The 24,821-nt window shown below is 60.0% G+C and overlaps 1 protein-coding gene across 6 annotated transcripts; it reads right to left on the bottom strand.

The window, feature by feature from the left end:
* LOC119098528 (ELAV-like protein 1) lies at positions 1-24,518 on the bottom strand. Of its 6 annotated transcripts, none has more exons than XM_037221481.1 (7): positions 24,228-24,518; positions 16,187-16,290; positions 6,983-7,136; positions 6,110-6,362; positions 4,014-4,085; positions 3,622-3,666; positions 1-3,178 (listed from the first exon to the last, which is right to left on the bottom strand). In XM_037221481.1, exons 1-7 carry the CDS (start codon positions 24,505-24,507, stop codon positions 2,854-2,856), a joined length of 1,233 nt encoding a protein of 410 aa, XP_037077376.1. In that variant the 5' UTR covers positions 24,508-24,518; the 3' UTR covers positions 1-2,853. The 6 variants fall into 6 exon arrangements, with proteins under 6 accessions (XP_037077376.1, XP_037077377.1, XP_037077378.1 ...); XM_037221482.1 differs by having other exon boundaries at positions 6,137-6,362; XM_037221483.1 differs by lacking the exon at positions 3,622-3,666.
* Positions 24,519-24,821: the final 303 nt, after the last annotated feature.

Below are 24,821 nucleotides of genomic sequence, written 5' to 3'. Positions count from 1 at the left end.
TATCATAATAGTTTATTGTATAAGTCCTCAACATTGGAAAAGTACAAATGCCGTAGTTACAACCAAACTACTGTTAGGAAAACGTTCATTGCTAGTCTTTTTTCGTCTTTTGACCGGATTGCGGCAAGTGCTTGCGCAACTGTTGAATTTCAGCAACATTGGTAGGTGGAAGGCAGCCAAAGAGGTGCTGGACCTTGGAGTGCGAATATGTACCAAGTCGATCAAGGAACTACAATAAACCACTGCACGGCAACACAAATATCATGAACACAGACAATATCGACAGCTGGCGGGGCCCGGGGAGCACGCGCCCATCGCCAGGCTCCCCGGGCGACGGCCATCAGGCAGACAATAAATTAGTGGATAAATTAACTACCGGGCGCCGCGGGGCGGGCCCACCTACGGCAAAGTAAGCTACCTCAAGCAGCGTGACTGCCACCTCACAGCTAATACTTAAGCAGGTAACTTAAGTACTGAGCCGGCTGCACCAGGTATGAGACTCGCGGCTTAGGGCCCAGTCGTCGTCTAACTACAGCTAAACCAATGACAATCCTAGTGTATATGCTAAAACAGGACAACGACAGTGGGCGGGTGGGCGGGCCAGCCGGACTCTCGGCCGCACGCCGGCGCGGCCGGCCACGCGACCGAGAGGGCGCCGGGTGGCCACGCCCACCCATATGCACATCACCGGGCAGCTGGTGACCCAGGGCCGAGTATTCGCAGGTTCTCCCAGTCTCAATATCATCCGTTTATTGCCCGCTGCAGCGCCGGCGTCGGCCACCTAGCCTCCGTACTCTAATAATTGGAATGTTAAGATGACTGGCCGACGTAATCGGCACAAGAAAACCACCACTAAACCACCGATACACTAATATTGAGATAGAAGTAAAGAGAGGGCTCGATGACGCGGCTCCGCGCAGCCAGGGGAACGAAACACACCATCAGGGCGGGCGGCACACCGGCGGCGCTCGCTGATTGGTGGCCGCGGCCGTGGGGCAGCGCTGATTGGTCGATCCGCCGCCGGTGCGACGCGCGGCCACGGGTACAACACATAAACGACACAGAATTGCGAACAGTGAAGCTAGAGTCCTGTACACAAAAGGCAACCGCTACAGCTGAGTGGACTGATTGCATCCGCCGAGCAGCGTACCACCACGCCGCAGTGCCCATGTAGAAAAGTGCTCAGCAAAACGCCGTCGGCACGGCGGCAGGCACCGGCCATTCCACTTTGCATATGTAGTTACTGGGGAGGCGCTACTAAGCAAAATAAGTAGATGGATTTGTGCCTCAGCTTAACATCACTACATCGAACATAAATGGGACGTCGACACACGCACACCTTAGAAAACGTTTATAGAAACTACGGACATCTCACAAAAAGGAATGCTCAAGATGTAACAATTACTGTTCGTTGATCAAGGTTGGCTGTTTAGCCCGGGGCGATGCCCTACATGCTCGTAGTTCCTCTCCTGCCCATACAACAGGCAATAGAGCGCCATAGACTCTGAATTTTAACAGGTGTTATAAAAAGATACAACATTCCGATCACCGTTGATTCTGCGCCTGAGCGCCGACCGTAACATGACGATATCCGAAGGGGCATTTTCTATCGGCGGTATTGCAGACCTGTGATGCCGCGCGTCTCTGGCGGCCGGTGGCGGGTCGAGGGCGGTTCAGCTGTGGCTTAAGTCGGATGGGCCGCGTCTGGAGGAGCCACGCCCGCGCGCGGCGGACCGGCAGTTTTCGCGCCCTCTGCGGGCGTCCGAGGCCGGTCGAACGGGAGGAATGCCATTTTATATCATGCTACGAATCAGTATAAAAATAGTTTCTGCCTCCATGGAAGTAGCCTGGGTGCTGCGTGCTGGGAGCGTGCGCGGCCTCAGCTGTGCGGGCGTGCGGCGCCGGCGCGGGCCCGCCGCGCGCCGACCCTTCCCCACCCTGCCGCCGGTCAGCCAGACCAACTCAATCGACACCGCACCGCGCTGGTGAGGCGGGACAAGGACGACAACCGGACAGCAAGGTCATGACGCTGTGGCATGCTCGTTCATCCTAGAAAGCAAAGTAGAACAGAAATAATAAAAAGCCGAAAGTAACTTTTATTTCATCAGCATTATCTAACAGAGAAACACTACCTCAAACAAATGAACCAATCAACAAAAATAGTGACCGTGTTGGTTTTCAAAACCAAGAAAATCAGTGTTAGAAGGCTACACAGCCTAAAATCCAAAAAGCACGAGTTAGCCTATGTCTAATAAACTCAAACTAACTTCTATTGAGTGACGAACTGAAGTCAAAATGAAGAAACCATGTAAGTTGCGGAAGCTTCCGCGCACACAAACAGAGACTGAACACAACACAACGGAACCAAGCTGCTGGAAACATTGGTCTATGCTCTGTAAATACACGTGCTCGGGGCACGATTTCTCCCGCAATAAATACCGTAAATAAATATGCAACAAGCGGGAGCTGACGGCCGTCCGTCCGGCCCCACTGCGGCCGGTCGGCCGGCCGTCGGCGCCGGGGGCTCGCGCGCCACGCTCACATGACTAGACGTGGTGTGTACCGGGTTGGTGCGCGCGCCTTCTCTCTCTCTATATATATATTTCGGCCGCCCCTGCCTCTGTCCAGGCCGTCCGACACGCGCCGGCCTCGGCGCTCCACCGCCTCTCCTCGTCCTGTCGCCGCAGCTGCCGTGGCACAGTGAGATCATTTTCATGACTATTAGAAATATATCAAATTCCCCCGCGGCGCGAGCACGTGCGCGCGTGTACGTGAACCGGGATAGTGACTAGCATCATCGTCGCTTGCTCGCTCCCTTTCCTCTCGCCCTCTGCTCGGCTGGCGACGCGCCGCTTACGACTTGTGCTTATTGTTGCTCTTGAAGGACACCTGAAGCACGCGATTGCCGAGCGCGTAGCCGTTCAGGCTCTGGATGGCCACCAGGGCGTCTTCGTAGCTGGACATGGTGACGAAGCCGAAGCCCTTGCACTTGTTCGTCTGCAGGTCGCGGATAACCTTGACGTTTTGTACGGCGCCGAACGGCCCGAACAGCTGCCAAAGGATGCTCTCCTCGGTCTCGGGCGCCAGGTTGTAGACGAACAGACACCAGCCGGAGCCGGTCATGGCCGTGCCGGGCAGCAGCGAGTTGGCCAGCAGGTCGCCCGCCATCGGCGAGTACCTGCAACAGGCGCGCCGTGCCTGCGTCAGCGGCGGCCGTCGGCGGCTCCGGTGGCGGCGTGGCCAGGTTAGGCGACACGGTTAGAGGGTTAGGCGGGTCGGCGGGCCGCAGGGTCCCAAGCAGCCAGGGCAGGGCAGGGCATGGCGGTGCCGGGCGGGCGGGCGGGCGGGCGGGGCGGGGTGGGCCGGGGCGGGGCCGAGCAGAGCAGGGCAGGGCAGGGCGCACTACAGGCGGCACGCAGCACACATGCACGCGGGGAATGCAGCAGCGCAACGGAGGTAGCGGCACACGCAGACGGCGCACAGAGACGAAACAGAGGCAGAGATGTGAAGCCAGCAATCAAGGAGAGCGAGTACGTTATGGCAGAAAGCAAGTCACTGAGCTACATTCAAGCGATTCAAAATATACAGTGTATGACAAAAAGATAGGAAACGTATACTGACCTAAAAACGCCCTTCGATACAGCCATGGGCAGAACTTTGCCAGGACTAAAACAAGTAAGAGAAAATACATCAGGTGATGTTCAGAAATCAGATCTACGTAAGGCGTGCAAAATTATAAACTGGAACAAAAAACCTGTGTTCAGTACCAAATGAAATAAAGCAACAAGCCAAAGAACTGACAGACCAATATACTGATATGATGTAACAATCCAATGCAACATGTATTCGATATTCTGACGGTGAAAAATAGAAGAAAATGATGACTACGCACAGCAAAAAACATGAAAATCTAGTGAACACGAGCGCGCGCTGACGGCACAGAGCCTACGACGGCGCTGCGGTCTCCGCGTGTAGGCGCGAGAGCGCGCGGCGTCCGGTGGCGGCATGCTTACATGTCGGCTTTGGGACCCAGCTTCCAGCAGGACAGTGGGGCGACGACGGGATCTATGATTGCGGTGGGTGCGCTACACAAAACAGAGAGAGAGACCGACGGAGCGGCGGTCAGACTGTGGCCGCGGAGCCGCGCGGCGGCGGCAGCGGCGACGGCGGTCCACCCTGGTCACCAGTGAGCGTCCGCTCTCCCCTCCCCCCACGCAAGCACATACACGCGGCCCAGGGAGTCCTCGCCTTAGCGAAAGCTACCGTAGCCGGAGATGTCAAGCTTTTGGGTAGGGTGGCTGACGCTCTACCAGAAACTCGTCCGATTCATCACAGAATTAAGACAGCGTGCAGCCGCCCATCCGAGCCATTTACATTGCATCGGTGAGCTATTGGTTGGAGTCACGCCCGCCCTGCCCGGCGAACGGCTGCCCGCACATCGTCTCCGTCTTCCTCACACAGCTAGAAACACAGCGCGAAACCCGCTACAGCGCTCCCAAATCAGCTGCACAGTAACCAGCTGACCATGCTCAACCGGCGTAAAAGTGTCGAATTTTGCCAATTTTGCCAGTTCGCCGGCGCAAAGGTGGCATTCTGTTCAACAAATGAGACCTCAAACCGCCAAATAACACGAACCCAGGATAGCAAACATGCGCGCCAGTCGGCGCACCGAAACGGTGTCTTGACCTCTCGCCCAATGGAAACGCCTCCAGCGGCGGGTTCTCTGCATCCCGCGAGACTCCTAGTGCGACACACATGACGACACGACAACAAATCCCGTTTTGGCACTCGGCCAACAGATTGGTACGCCGTAACATCGGGCAATCCACTCCAAACACGATATTCCAAGAAAAGGCGTGCTTTACGTACGGTGGCTGGCTAAACACTACCCGCATTATCAAGACCAGCTGACCAAAACTAGAACGAATGGCAAACATAACTACGGGTGCCTACCAAAAAACAAAACAAAACAAAACAAACAAACAAACAGAAAATGCAGGTCCGAAAAAGTGGTGGAAAGAGCGAAAAAAACCTGAAACGACGAAAGAAAAGGAGAAGGAATGAGAGAAAGAGGGGAAAAGCAGTGGGGATATGGAGGAATGGAGTGGGATGTGAATAAGCAAACGAGTATGTGAAAAGCGACGGCTCAAAAAACAGATTAAGCAAATGAAATCCGGACAAGGGTAAGGGAGCAAAAGCAAGGACCAGGAAGCCACAGAGCGAGGGAGGGCCAGCACATACAGCCTAAAACAGCTGGGTTCAACACGCGCTCACATGGCTAATGACCCCAACAGACAAGTTGTGGCGGTCCATAACACAGACCGCCAGTGCTGCACACTACAATAACAACACGCGACCAGCAAGAGCGCCACGAGCGAGACAGGGAGGGAGAGAGTGAGAGGGGGAGGGAGAAAAAGAAAGAGAGAGAGGGCGAGAGCGAGAGAGAGAGAGCGGGAGAGAAAACGAGAGAGCGAGAGAGAGAGCAAGAGAAAGAGAGAGAGAGCGAGAGAAAGAGGGAGAGAGCGAGAGAGAAATAGGGAGAGAGCGAGAGAGAAAGAGGGAGAGAGCGAGAGAAAGAGGGAGAGAGCGAGAGAGAAAGAGGGAGAGAGAAAGAAAGAGGACGAGAGATGAACAGAGTTCGAACGGGAAAGCAAGTGCTTGGGAGGGGGCTTGTGAAGGGTGAGAGAAAAGGCTAAAGTGGGCTTGGAACAAACGGGGCTTGGGAAAAAGAGAAGGCCTTAGAAGGGCTTGAGAGAGAAGAAGAGGGAAAGAGTTGGTTTGAGCGAGTAGGTTTGAAAGAAGTGGGTTTGGGGAGGGGGCTTGAGCGGGGCTTGAGAGGGGGGGGGGGGCGCTTTAAGAGGGGGCTTGAGAGGAAGGGAGGGCTGAGAGAGAGAGGAGACGGTTTGAAAGTAGTTTGAGAGGGGGCGCTCGAGAGGGGCTTAAGAGAGAAGGCTTGAGCGGGGATTCGTAAGAGGGGGTTCGAGACAGATGGAAAGGGACAGTGAGGAAGATACAGACACAGATACAGACACAGAGTGAGAGAAAGAGAGAGTGACAGAGACAGAGAGCGTGCTGTGAAGCCGGTGGCGGTGGCGGTGGCGGTTAGTACCTGGAGCCGGTCACGGGGATGTTGTACCTGAATCGGCCCGCCGGGTGGTGGATGGGCCCACCCAGCCGGCGCGCCAGCGGCAGGTACGCCGCCAGCGGCGGCAGGCCCTTGGCATTGTTGCTGGGGTTGTTGGCGAACTTGACCGTGATGGGCTCAGTGCTGCCCTCAGGCACGGTGCCGTTCAGCTTGTTGATGGCACGCTCCGCCTCCACGCGCTGGTCAAACCGGATGAAGCCAACCCCCTTGGAGAGCCCTGCGCGCGCGAACACACCATCAGCGGCTCCAGTCAGCGGCCAGTGAAGGGGGATCTGCCCCGACCCAGCCCGATAGCATGCCCACCGCCTGTCGTCGGGCAGGGCGTTAGCTGGAGTGGACATTTGAGGCTGCGGTCGAGAAATGCAAGGGACAACTCAGGCAGGCACGGGGAGAGCAAGCCCCATCGAGTCATGTGGGCGGTGCTCTAAGTGGCACGTAAGAGGTTGTGCTGACCAGTTTGAGAAGCAACGGGCTCCAGTCCAGCAGAGACCAGTCCCATTTAGGAAGACCACACATCGCCCCGGCGCTAGGCCAGTTGCCGGGTGCGGGCAGTCCCGGCTGCGGCACGGCCCGACTGGGCGCGCCTCGACTTCCGGTGACCCGGACCGGCCGTGCCGGCCACGCCCGTGCCGGCGCCCGTCGGGCCGCGCCGCCGCGTCGCGTGTCTGCGCGGGCGGCGCCGCCGTCGGCCGTGGGCGGCCATCGATCGTCGGGCGCGTCGCAGCACCGGCCGGACAACAGAGGCGCCGCGCCGCCCAGCCCCGCCCGACCGCCCGACCGCCCGACCGCCAGACCCACCGGCCGACTGACGCCCCGCCGCCGACGCCGGCCGCCTACCGGTCATGTTGTCGCAGAGGATGCGCGACGTGATGATGCTGCCGTAGGAGGAGAACATGAGCTCCAGGTCCTGCTGCGTCATCGTCTTGGGCAGACCGCTGACGTACAGGTTGGCGCCTTTGATGGCCTCCGAGCTGGGTCGGGCGTACGACACCTGTGGCGGGTGGCACAGGGCCAGTCAGCACGAGCGAGCCGGAACAGCGCGAAACAGCGAAACAGCGACACAGACAGACAGACCACACGGCTCCGTGCACGCATACAGCAATACTCGTCAGGGCAAAACGGAGTAGGAGCACACATCATGTGAGTCAAACGAAGGCAAAAGAACCCGTCAGGAACAGACAAAATAATCTGTCAGGAACAGGCCAAATAACTCGTCAGGGACCAGACATCATAGCCAGTCAGAGGCACACCGCCACCCGACAGCGGCGCGTAAGGGCGACGAGACGAGAAGGCTAGCATGCTCTCTTGAGTGACAGACTGTAAGCTTGTTAGGGGACGATGGCTTTTCAAGGGGGACGAGCCAATTCGTCACCGAAAGGAGGTGACCAGAAGCACTGGGACATCAGCCGGCTGCCACATCCACCCACACGCCGTCGTCACCAGTCATGGCAACAACACTACGAATGTTGAGTCCATTTGAGGACTGACAACGATGGATGGCAAAAATCCGGTGTGGAATAACGGGTGCGTTTTCGGAAGGCGATAACATCACGTGTCAACCGCAAAACGAATATGAGCGGGCAGACAAATAGTTTGCGGCCCTTATCCTAATCCAATGCGTCACTTAATCAGGCACTTGGCGACCTGAGCCGATGCGACACATCCATTCCTGAAGCGTGGGTCAGAAAGGCTACAATAGAGCCCAGCAGTAGATTCGTCATTACAACAAATCGTGGCGTAACTCTTAAGTTAAGCACAAATATGCTGCTGTGAATTGCCCATCAGGCTAAAGGCCAAAGACAAAATGGCAATGCACTTGCAGCTACACGGATTTCTCACCATATGTTTTGAACTGTCATTCCCCGCGCCAATTTCGTCCCAAGCACCGAAGCCAGAGCCATATTCGGCCGCTGTTCCCCTCGGTGCGCGCCGGGAGCGCGCGAGAGACGGCTTTTTGCCGGGCCAAGTGGTGAAATGTGAGACAGGTGGCGGGCCGGGCAGCCGGTCGGCCGCTCACAAGCACCGGACACAGCTGTGCTCACCACGCACCACCTGCCCGCCCGCTCTGTGCCGGAGCGCACGGCTCTGCTGCCGCGCCGACCCCTGCCACGGTCGGTCGCACTGTCTTATCGGCCGGCGGGCAGACGTTTTTTAGTGGGCCTCCGCCGTGTCACGGGCCGCCACAAAGCAACGAAGGGACTTCCTTATAGCCACCCATCACGCACAAAATGTCATGGGCGGCTGCAAGTCGTCGTGAACGTATTTTATGGAACACAAGGCGATACCACCGGCTTCTTGGAGGGCCACCAGGTCGGTGGGTCTACGCCATTCAGATGGATACCAAGACCGGCACACGCCCGACTAGCTCCCCCACCAACTGATACCTTGCCGGCCGTCGCCGAGCCTTCCAGCATCATTATAATCGCTGGCCGTGCCAATATACCAGAACTATCACGACTTCTGAGGAGCAATCCTTCAATTTCAGGGTGGGCAAATAGACGTCGACCCACCCTGTCTGACGGCCGAGTGGGCGGCTGCCCATTCCGCCGACCAGGTGGCGCCGCCAATGTCTTCGGCACGACTCAGACGTCACGCCGCTCACTGAGGACGATTCCATCGACCTGATAACGCGCAACGTCCGAGCCCGTACGTCAGCGCCGAGCCGCCAGTCGATCGGCCGGGGCAGCCGACCGGCCGCCGTCAAGACTGCCGGCGGCGGCTCCGCACGGCCCGACGCCGCTGGCCGCCGCGCCCGCGCCACAAAGGCCACGTGCGCCACGGATAGCCTAATGACGCCGGGTATTGATTGGGCGGCTGGAGCCGACGGCGGACCGGCCGCCGCCATGGCGTCCCCTTCGGCGCCCCGGGCGCCGTCGGCTGGCGGGACGATCAATAGCGGGCCAGCTATTGATCAGTGCCCCTGTGGCGTGGCCGACCGTCCCCTGTCGGCGGCCGGCCCGCCGTATCGACCCAGGCCGGCACGGCCTCACCCTCCACCGGCCGCCACGCGTGGACACCCCCGCCAGCAGCGGCGACCTGGCGGGACACGGGACCATCGCCGGCGGCACGGCGCCGCGTCACGCACACCGGCTCCGGCAGGCGACGACCGCAGGCCGCCCAACGCCCGCCCGTCACACGCCGGCCCGCCGGCCGCCTGCGCGGACCCACACTCCGGCTCATCGCCGGCCGACCATCTGGCCAGCCGGCAGGATGAACATGTCCCGGCAGCGGCGCGTGGCCCGACGCAATCCATTACCTTGGCAACGATATCTACTTTCCAGGAGCAAACTGCAGCACGAATGATTGCTTTCCAGAGCCTGTCCAATTTTCATGGGATTCCATTAGTAACGTCGGACGCGATTGCCGGCTGTCGGAGCCGGGGCTGAGCGTTGGGCCGCCCGGTAGGCGCGTCAGCGTCAGCAGTCCGTCAGCAGCCATCGCGACCGGCGCATCGACAGCGCGCCGCTCCAGTCACTGGGCGCTGACCCCGGCGGCGGCCCTCCGTCAGCGGCCTTTGGGAGGCTTCAGCGGGCCGGCGCCGGCAAGGACACGAGACCACGTCTGTGGCGAAGCGCACCACCCAGGAATGACGTGAGCGTCCGGTGCGGCGCCGCCCGCCTCCCAAAGCGCCAGAGCCACCGCCCACCGGCACCGGCCGGCCACAAAACAGCGCGCACCGCTCTCATCGCGCGCGATGCGGCACACTTTGTCGGCAAAAACGGCGCGGGCCGCGGCGCCAAGTGGCGCGGAACGGACGCTGATGGGGGGCGACGGCGCGACGCCCGGTCGGCACGCTGACAAATTAGCGACGACAGAGCGCCGCCGCCGCCAGCCGAGCCGAATTCCCCCGGCCGCCGCCGAGAGCGGGCGCGGAAGAGCGGCGGGCAGGAGTGCGAGGAAGAGGCGGCGGCGGCGCCACTCGCGGCTGGCACCGGGTCAAGGCCTGGCGCGCACCGCCGCCGCCGTCCGGTCACGCCTCTTGCCGTTTTGTGGCGCTCCGTGCCAGCGCGACGACTCGCACAGCGCCCGGCAGCTGCGCCCCCAGCTGGACATGCACAAACGTGGACCGGCTTACTCTCGTTTGCTTGTGTTATCACTCATGAGTAATACCAGCTGGCGATAATGTGTAGGGTTATCCATGTAGTCCCTTCATTCCTATCGCCACACAGAGCAATGTGGAGCTTAAAAATCACTACAATCAGACTTGTGCCTGCCTTGCTGTTGGTTTTTGATTCACAATGTTTTTTTCCAGTAGTCTAGGCCTGCACTCCTGTTGCAATCCATACATTTGCAAAATTCAGATCCCGGATCCGTGGCCGATATTAATTGCATCGCAAAACTTAAACTCAGGGCTCTGGCTCCTAGTGGTCTTTTCAACAGCACAAGCCACGGATTCCATTGCCTGTTGATTCGTTCGCAAGAACCAAACCACGGGTACTGATGCCAATGCCTTTCCGTAACAACCCGATCCCGGATCCTGTTTCGCACTTGTACAAAACCCGGACACTGGCAACTGGTTTCCACGACAACTCCTTCGCAGACACCCATCCTGGACCCCAGTTTTCATCTGATTCTCACTCGCACCACAACTAGACCTGTTCTTTTCTAAATCCAGCCACCTGGACCCTCCTCCCTGATACTGCCTGGGCGCTTGCCTCTGGTCCCTTCCAACACACGTAGAGACCAATGACATCAGGTCACCATGACAATCCCCATCACAAGGGGATAGTCATGCGATGACACCGTAGCCGCCACCGACCTGAGAAATAGCTAGGGGCTGATTTTCAAAACAGAAACCCTACCATCCCGCCCGACGTCGTACAGGACTCTGACCCTATAGCCATGCTTCCCGAATACTCTGCACTTTTAAGCAACGGCTTGTCATTTTCTGCGAGAGGGAAATCTGTTTCACTTTATATAATTTTATTAGAATCCCACGTGCACAGGAAAAGCCCTGGTTTGTTCTCATGCATCCTGTGACATATATTCATATTAATGGGCCTGGAAAATTGCGAGGTGGAAACAATAAAGGTTCACAACAGGTACTGCCTGCCGTAAAAGTGTACTGCCGTAAAAGCCTGGCTGTTGCCGGATTTTTTTCGGAAAAATTCCAGGATTCATGGAAGGATCTGATTGGATCCTTCGGTATATATATATATATATATATATATATATATATATATATATATATATACGAGTTTTCTGGAAGGATCTTGCTGGATCCTTCGGAAAAGTTCCTGGTTATTTTGGAATTATCAGCAAACCTCTATTTTAAAACTAAGATCTCCCTCCCCCGTCGCTGGCGCTCCATGAAAGGGTGCGCGACGTCGAGCGTCGTGTTTCCTCTAAAAATATTGTTTTTTGCTGAATCTCTTGACACAGTTTCACACTGCGACTGGTTTTGCTTGGATCCCGGCATCATTCCAATCTGCACCTAGATTCCTGCTCGCTTGATGTTTCGACATTATTCAGAGCTGGATCATTGTTCATGCTGGATCCGTTAGCATCACTCCAAAATGGTTCCTCGTTCTTCCTCGTTAAGCTGACAGAAACCAGAAACCGTCTCTCGAGAACCAATCTTTGTAATCAGGCGCACGTCCAGTGCTGCTCAGCGTTCAGAATGTGAAGCCACTATCACCCCCAGCCCGGAGGGATCCTAGTTTGATGGATCGCGAGGCACATCGTAGGTCTCGGTGCGAGTCGCCATGCTCTCCAAGCTTCAGAATAATGCGCACATCCCTTGTGGCACGCCATGTGAACGTCCCTCCCGATCTGACCTCAGCAGGTCGCCGTGCGAGCGCCCCTCCCGATCCGACCTCAGCAGATCGCCAGGTGAACATCCCCCCGATCTGACCTCAGCAGACCACCATGTGAGCCTCCCTCCCGATCTGACCTCAGCAGGTCGCCATGGGAGCCTCTCTCCCGATCTGACCTCAGCAGGTCGCCATGGGAGCCTCTCTCCCAATCTGACCTCAGCAGACCACTATGTGAGCCTCCCTCCCGATCTGACCTCAGCAGACCACCATGTGAGCGTCCCTCCCGATCTGACCTCAGCGGACCACCATGTGAGCCTCCCTCCCGATCTGACCTCAGCAGCCCACCATGTGAGCCTCCCTCCCGATCTGACCTCAGCAGACCACCATGTGAGCCTCCCTCCCCGATCTGACCTCAGCGGACCAACCATGTGAGCCTCCCTCCCGATCTGACCTCAGCAGACCACCATGTGAGCCTCCCTCCCGATCTGACCTCAGCAGACCACCATGTGAGCCTCCCTCCCGATCTGACCTCAGCGGACCACCATGTGAGCCTCCCTCCCGATCTGACCTCAGCAGGTCGCCATGGGAGCCTCCCTCCCGATCTGACCTCAGCAGACCACCATGTGAGCCTCCCTCCCGATCTGACCTCAGCAGACCACCATGTGAGCCTCCCTCCCGATCTGACATCAGCGGACCACCATGTGAGCGTCCCTCCCGATCTGACCTCAGCAGACCACCATGTGAGCCTCCCTCCCGATCTGATCTCAGCAGGTCGCCATGGGAGCCTCCCTCCCGATCTGACCTCAGCAGGTCGCCATGGGAGCCTCCCTCCCGATCTGACCTCAGCAGACCACCATGTGAGCCTCCCTCCCGATCTGACTTCAGCAGACCACTATGTGAGCCCCCCTCCCGATCTGACCTCAGCAGACCACCATATAGCGTCCCTCCCGATCTGGCCCCAGCCGGCCGCCCGGCTAGCGCGCTCACTAAAGCATTTCCTAACTTACGCGCATCTCGCCCTCCAGCCCAAACAATTTACATGTGAATCCTTGTGCAAATAGCATTCACGTAACTGCGAACTACATTCCATAGTAAATATGTCGGCAGGCGAACGGTTCCGACATGTGACCCGTAAGTTGGGCCGGGTTCCCGCGGGACACGACGCTCGGCAGAGAAGCCGACTTCACGTGCCCGCCAGACTGTACAGGGTGACGCCAGGCGAGCGCTACTTGGTCAGCTGACCGGCGCAGGGATATGCAGCCGGCCGGGTGTCAGCACCCGCCGCTGGACGCGTGCAGGGATGGGGGAGATGTTACCGTAATCCGCCGCCGGCCGGAAAACGCCGCTCGTCAGCCGGCCGAGGGGCAGGGGGGGGGGCGGGGCAGGTGCACGTGCCAGCGCGTGATGGGCGCCCCTCCCCCAGCCCGCCGACGCCCGTTCTGCAGGCACGAGCCGGTCTTCGCACCAGCGCCGGCCCCGACCGTTGCCTTTCAGCCACGGCCCGTCGGGGGCGGCGCCGAGCACTGATCGCGAATGCTCACTCTGACAGCTGTCGACCCGACTGACACGGCAAACAGCGCGCCCGCCCGGTGACAGCGGACACGGCAAGGGAGCAGTCGCAATCAATCCGGCCAGGCAGGAGTCGCGTCGCCGCTGGGTTCGGATGCCACTATCGCTTTGTTCGATCAGAAATTACCGGTGATGCTTCTTTAAATCAATCTCGAGAAGTTACCGCCATGAGTAATCAATACTAGTGCCTGTTTGTCAGCCACGACGTCCCCAGTCACTGCGTACCCATTGTGCCTCTAAGCAATGAGCGCTCTAAATGCATGTCTTGAGACGGCAATGGTCGGTTCGGAAACTGCGTTTCTGATGACCTCCCATCTCAGTGATGCCTTGTGTGAGAGCTGTTCGGGCAGCCGTCATTAGACCCCGCCGTCTGCTGTCCCCAGGCTTGTGACCCCAGCTTTGCCATCTGACCGCCGACTGGGCCCGACTGGCTCCCGTCCGCCCTGGGATAGCCGACAGGGCGCGTCGACAACCTCGCAGCGCTCCACTCAAAGCAGGAACAAACAACGAGCCCACGCCAGGTCCTTGCCCACACTCTGGCGGGGGAGGGTCGAGGGGAGAGGGGCCAGTCGCGATAAACTCCCGCTCCATCCGGCCAGCGGCGGAGCACACCGGGATCCGTCAGCCGCTCGTCCCGAACACCGGGGGCACGGCGTGCGTGGGCGGCGGCGGCGCGTGCCGGGCCGGCCGGCCGGCTACCGGCGGCGGCCGCCGGGCCGGCGGGCCTCCCCCGGCGTCCGCCGTCAGCGGCAGCTGCCGACCGCCGGCCGTTGACTTGTTTGGGGGAGCAGCATGATAACCGGCGGCCGGGGCCGGCACGGCATCGATCTGCGCGCGCGGCGCCCGCCCGTGTGCGCTGTAGCGGAGCCGCACACCCCGCCGCCGCCCTGAATTAACAAAGCGGCTCGGCGGCCGGCACGCGCGCCACAAAGCCGGCTGTCGCATCAGCTGAGCGGCGCGCCCGGACAATGGCGACCGGGGGAGGGCCGACGGCAGCTGCCGGCGCGTCGGCCGCTCCCACCGGATCCGGCGCGGCGAGGGCAGCGGCCGACGCGACTGCCGCCCGACTGGGCAGGCGACCGGCGCCGTCCCACCGCCCGAGACCGCGGGCTGGGGCAATCATCACAACCGTGACCGCGTGGTGGCTCGGGCCCGCCGGAGCCCTGGCTCACACTGTGCACACTGCACGTGCCGCAGATGGCAGATCCCGGCATATCGCACTCCATTGCTCCACTCCCTTCCTACCGAGCAGGTTACTCGGAAGCGGGCAACGCCGACCTTGAGAATCAACCAAAGTTAGGCAACAGCGGCGCCCGCAGCGGCATTACCAGCGAACTCTGGCCGAGATCAAGCGATCCTAGACACCATTCTCTCGAACAGGGCGGGAGTCTTTTACTTAAGAGTACAACTTCCCATCTACGTGAGTACATATATCAGCATTGCCGATCTTACACTATGCACACATACCTACGAATGGTGACGTGCGATCACGAAGATTTCATGTTCTAAATCACAAAGTATGGTGAACAACTAACATCCAACTTCTTCTGGATACATCCACTGCTAGGATCCTCACGGCCCATTCTGATCAGTCAAATGGCAGCCGGCACTGGGCCTGAGTGACAGCCCGTGCAATATAGTTCGATACACCGCGCGATGCCTTCTTTTCAAAAGCCGTACAATAAAACGCACTGGTCCGGCAGCCAGTCTTCGGAAGCCGGAAGAAGACAGCCCCCGACGTCCAGAGACTGTCGGATGACACGTTCATAGAACGCAGGCCGAGGCGTCGGCACCGCCGCCCGCGCTGTGCGGTGTGTAGCCGCCTGCTCGAAGCGCCCGCAGCGGAGGGGAGGAGCGGGCCGGGGCGGCGTGTAGCGCGCGCGCGCGCGGCAGGCTGCAGGTGCCGGCCCGCCCGACAGCTGTGGCGTCGCGTCATTACCGGCTGCGTGCGGGAGAAGAGCCAGCCGGCCCGGCTCGGGTCCGCTTCCACCTCCGCCCGCCGGCTCAGCGGCGGCCCGCTCCCACAGGCAGGCCGACTGGCGTCGGGCGCAGAGGTCGCGGCCACCGGCCTGCTCTGGCCGGTCGCCTGGACGAGGCGGGCGGTTGACACCGCCCTGGTCACGCCCGCCCGGCTGCCCCACGCGCCTGGCGAGAGCCGTCCACCTCCGGGTCACATCGCCCTCCCGGCCATCGCACACGGGCGGCTCTGGCCGAGCTGGCCGGGCCGAGCTGGCCGCGTCCGCCGCGCCCCCGCCCGCCGGGCCGGCGACAGCTCGCCTATCGACCGGGACCACGCCCGCCCGCCTGCGCCACACCGCAGCGGTCGCGCCGACAGCCAGCCGGGCCACACCACAACAGCCGCACAAGACGGCTGCTGGTGAATAATGCAGCCCGTGCCGAGCGCCGCCGCCAGCCGCCAGCCGCCATTGACCGCCGCCCAATGTGCGCCGCGGCGGCGAAAGGGGGAAAAAATCACCGCCATCACGGCGCAGGAAGCCATTCAGAGCTAGGAAAAGTTGGGCCGCAAGACGACCCGACTGGCGAAGACTCAAGTCATTAGCTGTCGACGCGCGGGCAAGCAGGTGTCACAGGCGGCGCGCGACGTGCACTTGGTCGCCGCGCCGGTGAGGAATATTACGCAGCAAAAGTCGCAGCAAACCGCGTCTGTCAGTGGGCAGAAGCTTCGGTCACAGCCAGCCAGCCCCAGTTCACGTACCTTGATGGTTTTGTTCTGTAGTCGCAGTCCGTTCAGCGTGCTGATAGCCTTCTCAGCGTCCTCAATTTTATGGTAGTTGACAAAGCCATACCCTAAGCTCTGACCTGCCGGAGAGAGAGGGTAGCTGGGGTCAGCCAGTGGCGGTGGGGTCATCAGGCACATAGTCAACGACGCCCAAAGTCTCGCCGGCCGCCATCGTCCGATTAAGCCGACTCGAAAGGTTGTCACGGCTGTAAATTCGGCCGAGTTGTGGGCGGCCTGCAGGCGCCGCGCTGCTGGCGGCCGCGAAGGTCACCCGGTCCGGCGGGGTCGGAGGGCACACCGTCGCCACTGAGACGGCAGCCCGCCCCCCTTCACACCGAACATCTGAGCGGCGTGGACCATCCGACACCGCACCAGAAGCGGGGGGGGGGGGGGCACCCCGACACCGTACCCGAACCCAGCCGCAGCCGCCACGCCGAATCACTCGCCGGCTCTGGAGGCAGGCCAGCCGGCCGCGTACAAACACGCCTCTCATCGCGGACACCCAGTGTCAGGCGCTGTCCTGTCACGGCGCCTAGGACAGCGGGCCGCCCACGGCACCGACGCCGGCCGGACGGTAGCCAGCAGCAGCCAACACACGACACGCCTCATCATCTGTCAATCCATTAAGCTCACTAGAGCGCGGGAACACCTTAAGGGCAACCTTAAGCAACCGTCACTTTCACAGGACCCGAAACACTCCAACAGAGTCGCCAGTCAGATTCCTGAAATCGTACACCAAAAGGCAATGATCGGCGACGTACGAGAGCTTCTGTTAGAACCACAACCACAGTCAGACAATTTCAATATCACATAAAGCAGACAATGCAATTACATGCAAAACAGTAACCGAACCCCTGCTGCCCCAAGAATGCTGCTCGCTGCATACACTGCCAGGGCAATAAGGAGAGCAAGGCAGAGAACAATAGAGGAGTGTGTATGGTGGGGGGGGGGGGGGGGGGGGAAGGGGACGATGCCCTTCAGTGCGCCAGCGGCCGCTACGTATGCGGCCGGCCCGGCTGGCCCGGGTGACGAGAGAGGGGAGGCCGTGCCCACTCAGCGGCGCCGCGGGCCCCGGCTCGGCCTGGCTTCGTAAGCCGGACGAACGGGTTCAACACAGATCACAGAGGGATAAGCAAAAGCAGGTGAACGCACAATATAAAGACAAAACGATATCACTGCCATACGTTGTCGACTGCACCGTATTTTTCTCAACCACAACTAGCTGCGGCCGACGGGCCCATCTGCACCTCAGGTCACCCACTCACAGCTAGCTGAACAAACGAACTGGGGGCCTTCTCACCGGTTAGGGGTAAAACCTGCATGAAATAGCTTACAAGGAACCGGCTGACAATGTTTTAACCAGACCAGGTAAAATGCGTTCGGGGCAGACATCCACCCAGAGCGTGCACCCATCCATAGACGGGGGCCTCGTCAGCCGCCGGTCCTGTGCTGCCTGACGTGGAGGGTGGCTGGCCTCCAAGCTACATAGAGATCGCCGGGTACCGGCGCGGTGACGCGCTCCGGTCGTTCCTTCCATACCGGCTCTGAGCCGGGCGACACTGCTTCGCCGCGATCAGACGGCTGGTCTCGCAGTTCAAGGTCTCAGCTGTGTAAGCCATGCTTGGTTCGCTGTCCGCGAGGATCATGCCTGCTACGCGTGCCGCGCGCGTCTGCATCGACGTCCGCGTCTCTCAGGGCGCTCCAGCGGTCGCTGGACTCGCCGAGCAGACGGGGCCGCCGTGCGCCGGCCGAGTGGGCCGGCCTGGCAGCGGGCGGCCGGCGGCCGTCCGTGACGACAGGTGTCGGTGACGGGCCGTCGGCAGGCGGCGGCGGCGGCGGCCCGTCACTGTCACCGAAACCGACCGGGCCGCCGGCGCCGTCACTCGCTGCTACATTCCAGCAGGACGCGGCTCCGGTTACAGGCCGTCCTGACCTACCCCCCGCGCGTCTCTGCCAATGGCCCGAAATAGCTGACATCACACGGCAGCCATTGTGTGCGGGCGCACCGCATCCGAGAGACAGTCGCGTTCCGCCGAGTCCGCCGAGTCGACCGGCGCCGGCCCTCCAGCCGGCCGGTAGCGGCTCTAATCGTCGGGCACGGCGCCGAGCCGGGCCGGGCCGGGCCGGGCCGGAGCGCCCGCTGCCAGGAGCGCCGACCGGGCGCCGACGGCGCTCGCCGCCCGCCGCAGCAGACGCAGGTCGACACAGTCCGCCCACCGCCGCTGCCGCCGTCGCCGCCACCGCCGCGCCGCCACCCGCCGCCGCTGCAACCTAAACATCGCACTGTAGCTATTTTGGCGGCCCGGTCGTAAACAGGCGGGCGGCGTCGGCTCGCGGACGGGCACCGAGACGCCGCGCCAGCCGGACGGAAGTCGGCCAGACAGCGCGCATGCTTTTTCGCAATGTCGCGTGCCCGTCCACGGCTTGGACACAACAGTGGCCGCTCGTAAATCGTCGCGCAACTGAGAAACTATGCCATTCGGCGCGCCGATGCCTGGCGTTCCGCCAGCCTAGTGACGTCTCTGGACCGTCCGCCGGTCAGCATTCATATCCATTTTGTATCCAGCCCTCAAAAGCCAATGCTTCAAGGCATTTCAGAACACAACTCCATCGAACGCAGCCGCCGACAGGCCTTTCAATACCAGCACTTCGCCGGAAGAGCAACCCGGCAGAGTGCTCGTCTCACAGAGGCGGCGCGTCCGACGGTCACCCCCAACTGCGCCAAGGGATGTCGACGAGACGGCCGCCGGGTGCGGCGCAGCCTCGCCGCGGCGGCCGCCGCCGTCGCCGTCGCCGTCGCCCGTCCATTTCACGCCACCAAAGCTTCGTCCGTTCAGAGCGCTACACGATCGCGCCACCGCGGAGCCGGCGGTCGGCGCCCGCCGCGGCCACGCGGCACGCCTGGAGGCCCGCAGGCCGGCGGCCGGCGGCGGCAGCCAGGGGCCCGGCGTCGCGCCGCCGCCGACTGACTGGCCGGCTCAGGGCGACAGCCGTCAGCGCGCCCGCACCAGTCCGCTAACAGCTGCGGAGAGCTGACGACGGCTGCTGGAGGATCAGCCCCCGGCGTGGCAGCCGACCCGTGGCTAAGCAAATGTAGAACGCGTCCTGCGCAAACAAACTTAGACAGAGCGGACAACATTCTGATAAGTTTCAGATATAAATACTAGACTTTCTTTGCATTGCCTATAGCAGGAACTTAAAAATGTCTATTCCATGAAGCAACGTAACAACTTTGCTGACATCACTACGCCAGTAGTGATTAACAGGCAAGCTATCCAAAACAACAGAGAAGCTGGCAAGGCGTGCGGCCTGTTTGAGCGTTTGTTTTTAGCTTCAACGTGTGTATCTGGGACTGTATGACAGAAATCAAAGCGGTCGGGCAATCTACCAGCGGCTGGCTGGTCGCATGCCTCTTGGGAGTCAACGATGGGTTGAAGGTACCGGATCTGCGACCACCAGAGAGACGCCAAGGCGGATATTAAGTCGCGAGACGCTCACATCTGGCTCCTGGACACTGAGGGGGCCCCGAGACACATTTAAAACCTGCAGCGCCTGAAGGGCCGGAAACAGCTCAAGTTGCTCCAAGGTCGAAGACTCCCATAACGTAGAAGGGTTTACGGGACAACTTGACTCATCAAAGCTGGAGTTTCAGGAGAACTGAGAGGGGGAGGCGCGCATTGGCGGCGGAATGTACGCGGCACACTGCCAAGAGCACGGCAGCCCCGTTTACCTAACAGTTGGCGCTAGGCGCGGCCACAGGCTCCCGGAGCCTCGCTGTGGCCAAGCGGCACTGCGTGCGCCCGCGGTCTGGGCAGGCGGCACCGCGTGTATCCGCGGTCACAGGCTCCCAGAGCCTCGCTGTGGCCAGGCGGCACTGCGTGCACCCGCAGCTTGGCCAGGCGGCACTGCGTGCGCCCGCGGTCTGGGCAGGCGGCACCGCGTGTATCCGCGGCCACAGGCTCCCGGAGCCCCGCTGTGGCCAGGCGGCACTGCGTGCACCCGCGGCACCGAACGCATTTGTTTGCTCAGCAGCAGCCACCCAGAATATATATATATAGCACCATTTCCAGACGCCGTGTGCAATTACAGCCAGACGACAGATTCAACGGCAAGTAACTTACAAATGAACCCTTTTGTTTAAACCGCAGCTCTCGCGTGCTCATCATTAATGCACATCTAACATCTCACATAGTGAAAGTACATCAATAACACCGAAACTTTTAATATTAAAACAAAATGCACGGCACATCAATGAACACCAAGCATTTCATCTGAATACAAAACAGTAAACATTAAGAAATATTAACTCAACAATAAGGCATCCTTAATGCATCCAATAATCGCAGCGGATGGACACTGTACAGGTGATAAGTGAGATCATTTTGTGGCAAACAGCTGTTTGCAAACGCCGGCTGATAACAAAGTCCACAACAGACCGTCTTTTTACAGCATTGCACACGATCAGCCTACCATGCGAAAAGTTCCCCTCCATGTTTAAAAAAAAGTTTACTATGCACGTGCTTGCATGTCATGCCCTGACCTATTGAATGCGCTCAAAATGGGACACATTTGGAGCTCTGCAGCACATTTTGGCAGTCACAAACCAGCCAGATACCGAATTACATGCAGAGCGTTCGCCAGCATTAATCGCCGACGAATATTGAGCATACGGCGTGCACATTTCTGTCTGCTTTATGAAAGCATAACACTTGCAACGTTGTTTGCGCAACTCAGCTAATAATTTGCTAGCTTCTCCACCGTATTTCCCGGACACAAACCATTAATTTTCTGGAACAGGTTTGCGTCAAGCTCCGGGCGCCATAGACTTCAGTGTGAGGGTCGAGCCGCCTGACAACACTAATTTGCGATGCAAACGGGCTGATCAGGTGTACTGCTAGCGAGGGCGGCACCTGACATGCATTCCAACGCGGTACCGACGATCCTTTGGTTTCCGATTGCCTAGAACCCATCGGTCCGTCCCCCCGGCAGAAGCGGCGGGCGTGGGATGGAGCCTTGACAAGGCACAGCTGCCTTCCTGTCAGCAATATTTTGTTTTAGCCCCATGGCGTTATGAAAGAAATCAGAGTTCCAAGTCACGCTGAAACTCGACGGCCACGGACGACACGATGCCAAATGTGTCATATCCATTTTCCTGGCCTGTGCACCTGACCAGAAGTGACAGTCGCCAGATACCAGGCGGCGGGCGCCGGCCGTGCAGACGGCTGACCTTTCCAAATGCATCAACTCGTCGAACGCTCCAACTGTTTACCAAAGTGGCCTAGCAGCGAGCAGCTGTGCAGTGTCTATCTGTGGGCAGTGTGTAGGCTGTTACCGGCCACCGCTGGCCGGACACAAACGGTCGCGCCGACTCCTGGCTGACCGGTGCACGACACGGAGCCGAGCCTCTGGTTTCGAGACAACCAGCGGCGGGTCCCGGCCCGGTCTCTGGTCCGGCCGGCCGCGGCACCGAGCTGCACCTCTTGCTCCTCCCCTCTGCCCGGGCAGAGGCGGCGGCGGGTTTTACGGCACAGCCACGCCGCACCTGGCCTATGGCACAGCCGCGGAGTCGGCCGCCCTTACCGCCATTCCGGCTAAAAATATGACGGCGACACGTCCGCCTGCACACGGGCTATGCAGCGTCGGCGGCGCCTGGGTCCAAACGGTGCTCAGCTGGCCCGCCGCAGCCGCCGCAGCCGCCGCCAACGCCGCCGCCGCAGCGCCGGCGCACCCGCGACACCGGTGCCGCCCACGGCTTGCAAGACACTTCCTTTGCAGCGCCCCTCCGCCCGCCCATTCCATCCATATGGCATGTGCTCACCTCAGTGGTGCTCACAAATGGCACGTTCACTATTCTAGCTATCTGACCGCTGGCTTTTTGGCACCAGGCATCGACGGCGGCAACAGCATTTCTCAATGTTCTTTTACGAGGAGGAATGCTCTTATCCAGTCACGGATGATCTTCTGACAGCAATCACCATGCTCGTTTGCGTAAACACGCCAGGAATGCGGACAGTGAGGTTAGGGAGTTCACCTATTGTTGCGCCCTGGCTCAATGTATTTTTAGTCCCGTCTTCTAAAGTTGGTCTGCTCGAGGTGCTTGAATTCTGAGCACCACCACTGCCATAAAGTACGGGAGGAAGCCGAGCCGCAGGGCAACGACGATCGACACAAACTGAATCGATCGTTCCCTACATCTTCCTTTCATACACGCTAACAATCGACTCCTTGGCACATGGATGGAGGCCAGTGCATTATGAAACCCAGCCAACTATCGATGCGGTGCTATTCACGAAGGCCGCTATCAGTCATACGCTACCAATGAGCCAGAGCACAGTCTGCTTGCTCATGCCACGGCCGAAGCGCATGACGCACCATGCCAGCGCTAGCCAGCACTCGTGGTTGCGTCGTCGGCGACGGCGGCTCCCCCAGGGCGTTGCCATGACGTCAGCCGTCGCCGCTGCCGCCGCCACCGCCGTGCAGGGGACGGCCGCCGCGGCTCGGTCGATGACCAGCGGCCGATCGGACGGCCGGCGGCGCGACGCGCACGTGGCGGCCAGCGGCTGGACCACGCCCGAGCGGCCAGCTGGACCGGCGGCGGGCCGGGGGGCGCCAGCACACTGCGCCGGACGGCCAGTCAGGACGGCCAGGCCGGGCGGCCAGCACGCCTGACCGCTACATGAGGACCGCCGACTATCTGCTGCGACTATGGCAGGGTGGACGACCTCGACCGTTCTCAGAAACGTAGGCAAAAACGCTGGAAGCCAAAATGCACCCTGTATTTCTACGCATTGTTGCACCATCCGCAGCGTTCTGTCGGTCAACCAGCCGCGGCAGAACGCTTGCAGCTGCCTTGCGGAGGGGCAGTGGGCGAGGGACAGATCTATGCGGTGTCTGTCAATAGGGCTTTCCGTAAATCCCCTGGCCTCCCCTGGCATTCTCTGTGCTGAGCCTCCGGGGGTGAGAGGAGCGGCTGGATAGTCTCCGCCGACACCCAGCCCCGGCTGCGGTGCCTCCAGATCGCTTACACGGCGTGCGGACAGCCGCCTGGTGCCGTGCCAGCTGCACTGCCCATACATTTGGTACCACATTCCACTCGGATACACACACACAAAACGCGTTTTGCGCACAAGTAATCCATGGCAGCTTCGGCATACTGAATACTTGTTGTGCCTTTGAAATAATTTCGGCTGCCCTTTCGCAGGACGCCAGCTTACATACTGGCACACCGAGCACAAGTGACAGTGGGCGGACTTGCATTACAAGCGTACTGGAAACGACGGGATGGTTAGTTGCTCGGGAAGTAATCAATCATGTAGGAACAACACACGAACGAAAGTAGATGGTGGTTGCCAGCTGTCAAACATGTCACTCAATTTCGACTGATGTTTCTTGTTTGGCAAGGCTACCACGATACATATTTCAGATACCGGCTCCAGAGGACGCGGAAGCCCGGTTCCCAGTGTCCTAGAAACGGTCGCAAATGAATACGAAACATAGTTTAAAATCGTTCTACACTTGTGACAGTATGCACCGGCAAGAGAGACAATGGATTGATATAAAAGCAGCACTTTGCAGAGTGCAGCCAACCAAGTCAAGCTACAGTTTTTACTTTTGTTACCTTGTTTGCATACTTTTCAGGGCACCGGGTTCAAAACAGTGCCTGAGTGGATGTGACAAGATCAGTTCACCTGATGCACAACTTCAGCGGCTCAGTTTTTTTAAGGCTCCGCAGCTCGGGGAGGTTCCACGATCTTATGCACCTGCAGGCTACATGTGTACCGCCTACCCAAGTAGCATAACAGTCAGCTAACCACGGCCGCCTGTCTCTCGGCTCCACAGGTACTGCGTCCTGCGCTGGAGAGCTGAAAACCTCCCGAGGGACACCCGACGACGCCCTGGCCGGAGGACCAAACATCTCAGCGACGAACATGACGCAGCGCAGGGCGAGTCTAGGCGACAGAGCAAACCAGTCCGGCGCCGAACCCGGCCCCTGCCTGCGCGCCGCACGCGTCCGTACCTGTCACCTTGTCGCGGATCAGCTTGCAGCTCTCGACCTCGCCAACGCTGGAGAAGAGGCTGCGAATCTCCTCCTGCGACATGGTCTGCGGCAGGTAGTTGACGATCAGGTTGGTCTTGGACTCCTCGGTCTGGCAGGACTGGGGCGCGTGGCCGGGCCCGGGCCCAGGGCTGGTGCCGCCGCCGCTGCTGACGGCGCCGTGGCCCGGCTTCGAGTCGGCCTGGGCGGCATGCACGCCTCCGTTCGACGTCAGACCTTCCAGCTCCACGCCGTTCATCATGGACGTCACGGAGTCTGCCGGCACGGGGCGGCGGCCACTGTCACACAGAGGTCACGCTATGGAGATCAGGGCAGGCGATATGCTCGGTTCTGAACCCTGCTGATGTCTCACCCAACCCCAGTGCTCAACAGTCACCGTCAACTGGCTCGTCGAGCGTCCAGCAAATGGCCAGAACAGTGTGGCAAATGGCAGGTGTTAACGCTCGCATCCCAGAAAAGCAGCCTGCGATCCAGCCAGCGGAACGGCGGAAGTGACCCATTTTGGATTGGACCAAACATGGTTAATCAAATAACTGTTGAGTTGGCATCGCAGGA

This window comes from Pollicipes pollicipes, unplaced genomic scaffold (assembly GCF_011947565.3).
Source record: "Pollicipes pollicipes isolate AB1234 unplaced genomic scaffold, Ppol_2.1 Scaffold_4740;HRSCAF=5597_pilon_pilon_pilon, whole genome shotgun sequence".
Taxonomy (NCBI): domain Eukaryota; kingdom Metazoa; phylum Arthropoda; class Thecostraca; order Pollicipedomorpha; family Pollicipedidae; genus Pollicipes; species Pollicipes pollicipes.
The sequence above is the reverse complement of the archived record's forward strand: the minus strand, read 5'-3'. Positions and strand labels throughout refer to the sequence as shown.

Bases quoted from the DNA above. Each gene is read 5' to 3' on its own strand.
- LOC119098528 (XM_037221481.1), bottom strand. From the start codon at position 24,507: ATGATGAACGGCGTGGAGCTGGAAGGTCTGACGTCGAACGGAGGCGTG. The intron at 16,291-24,227 runs GTACGGACGCGT...TCTCTCCGGCAG, and splicing joins GATCCGCGACAAGGTGACAG to GTCAGAGCTTAGGGTATGGC. The intron at 6,363-6,982 runs GTAGGCGGCCGG...TCGCGCGCGCAG, and splicing joins CCTCTGCGACAACATGACCG to GGCTCTCCAAGGGGGTTGGC.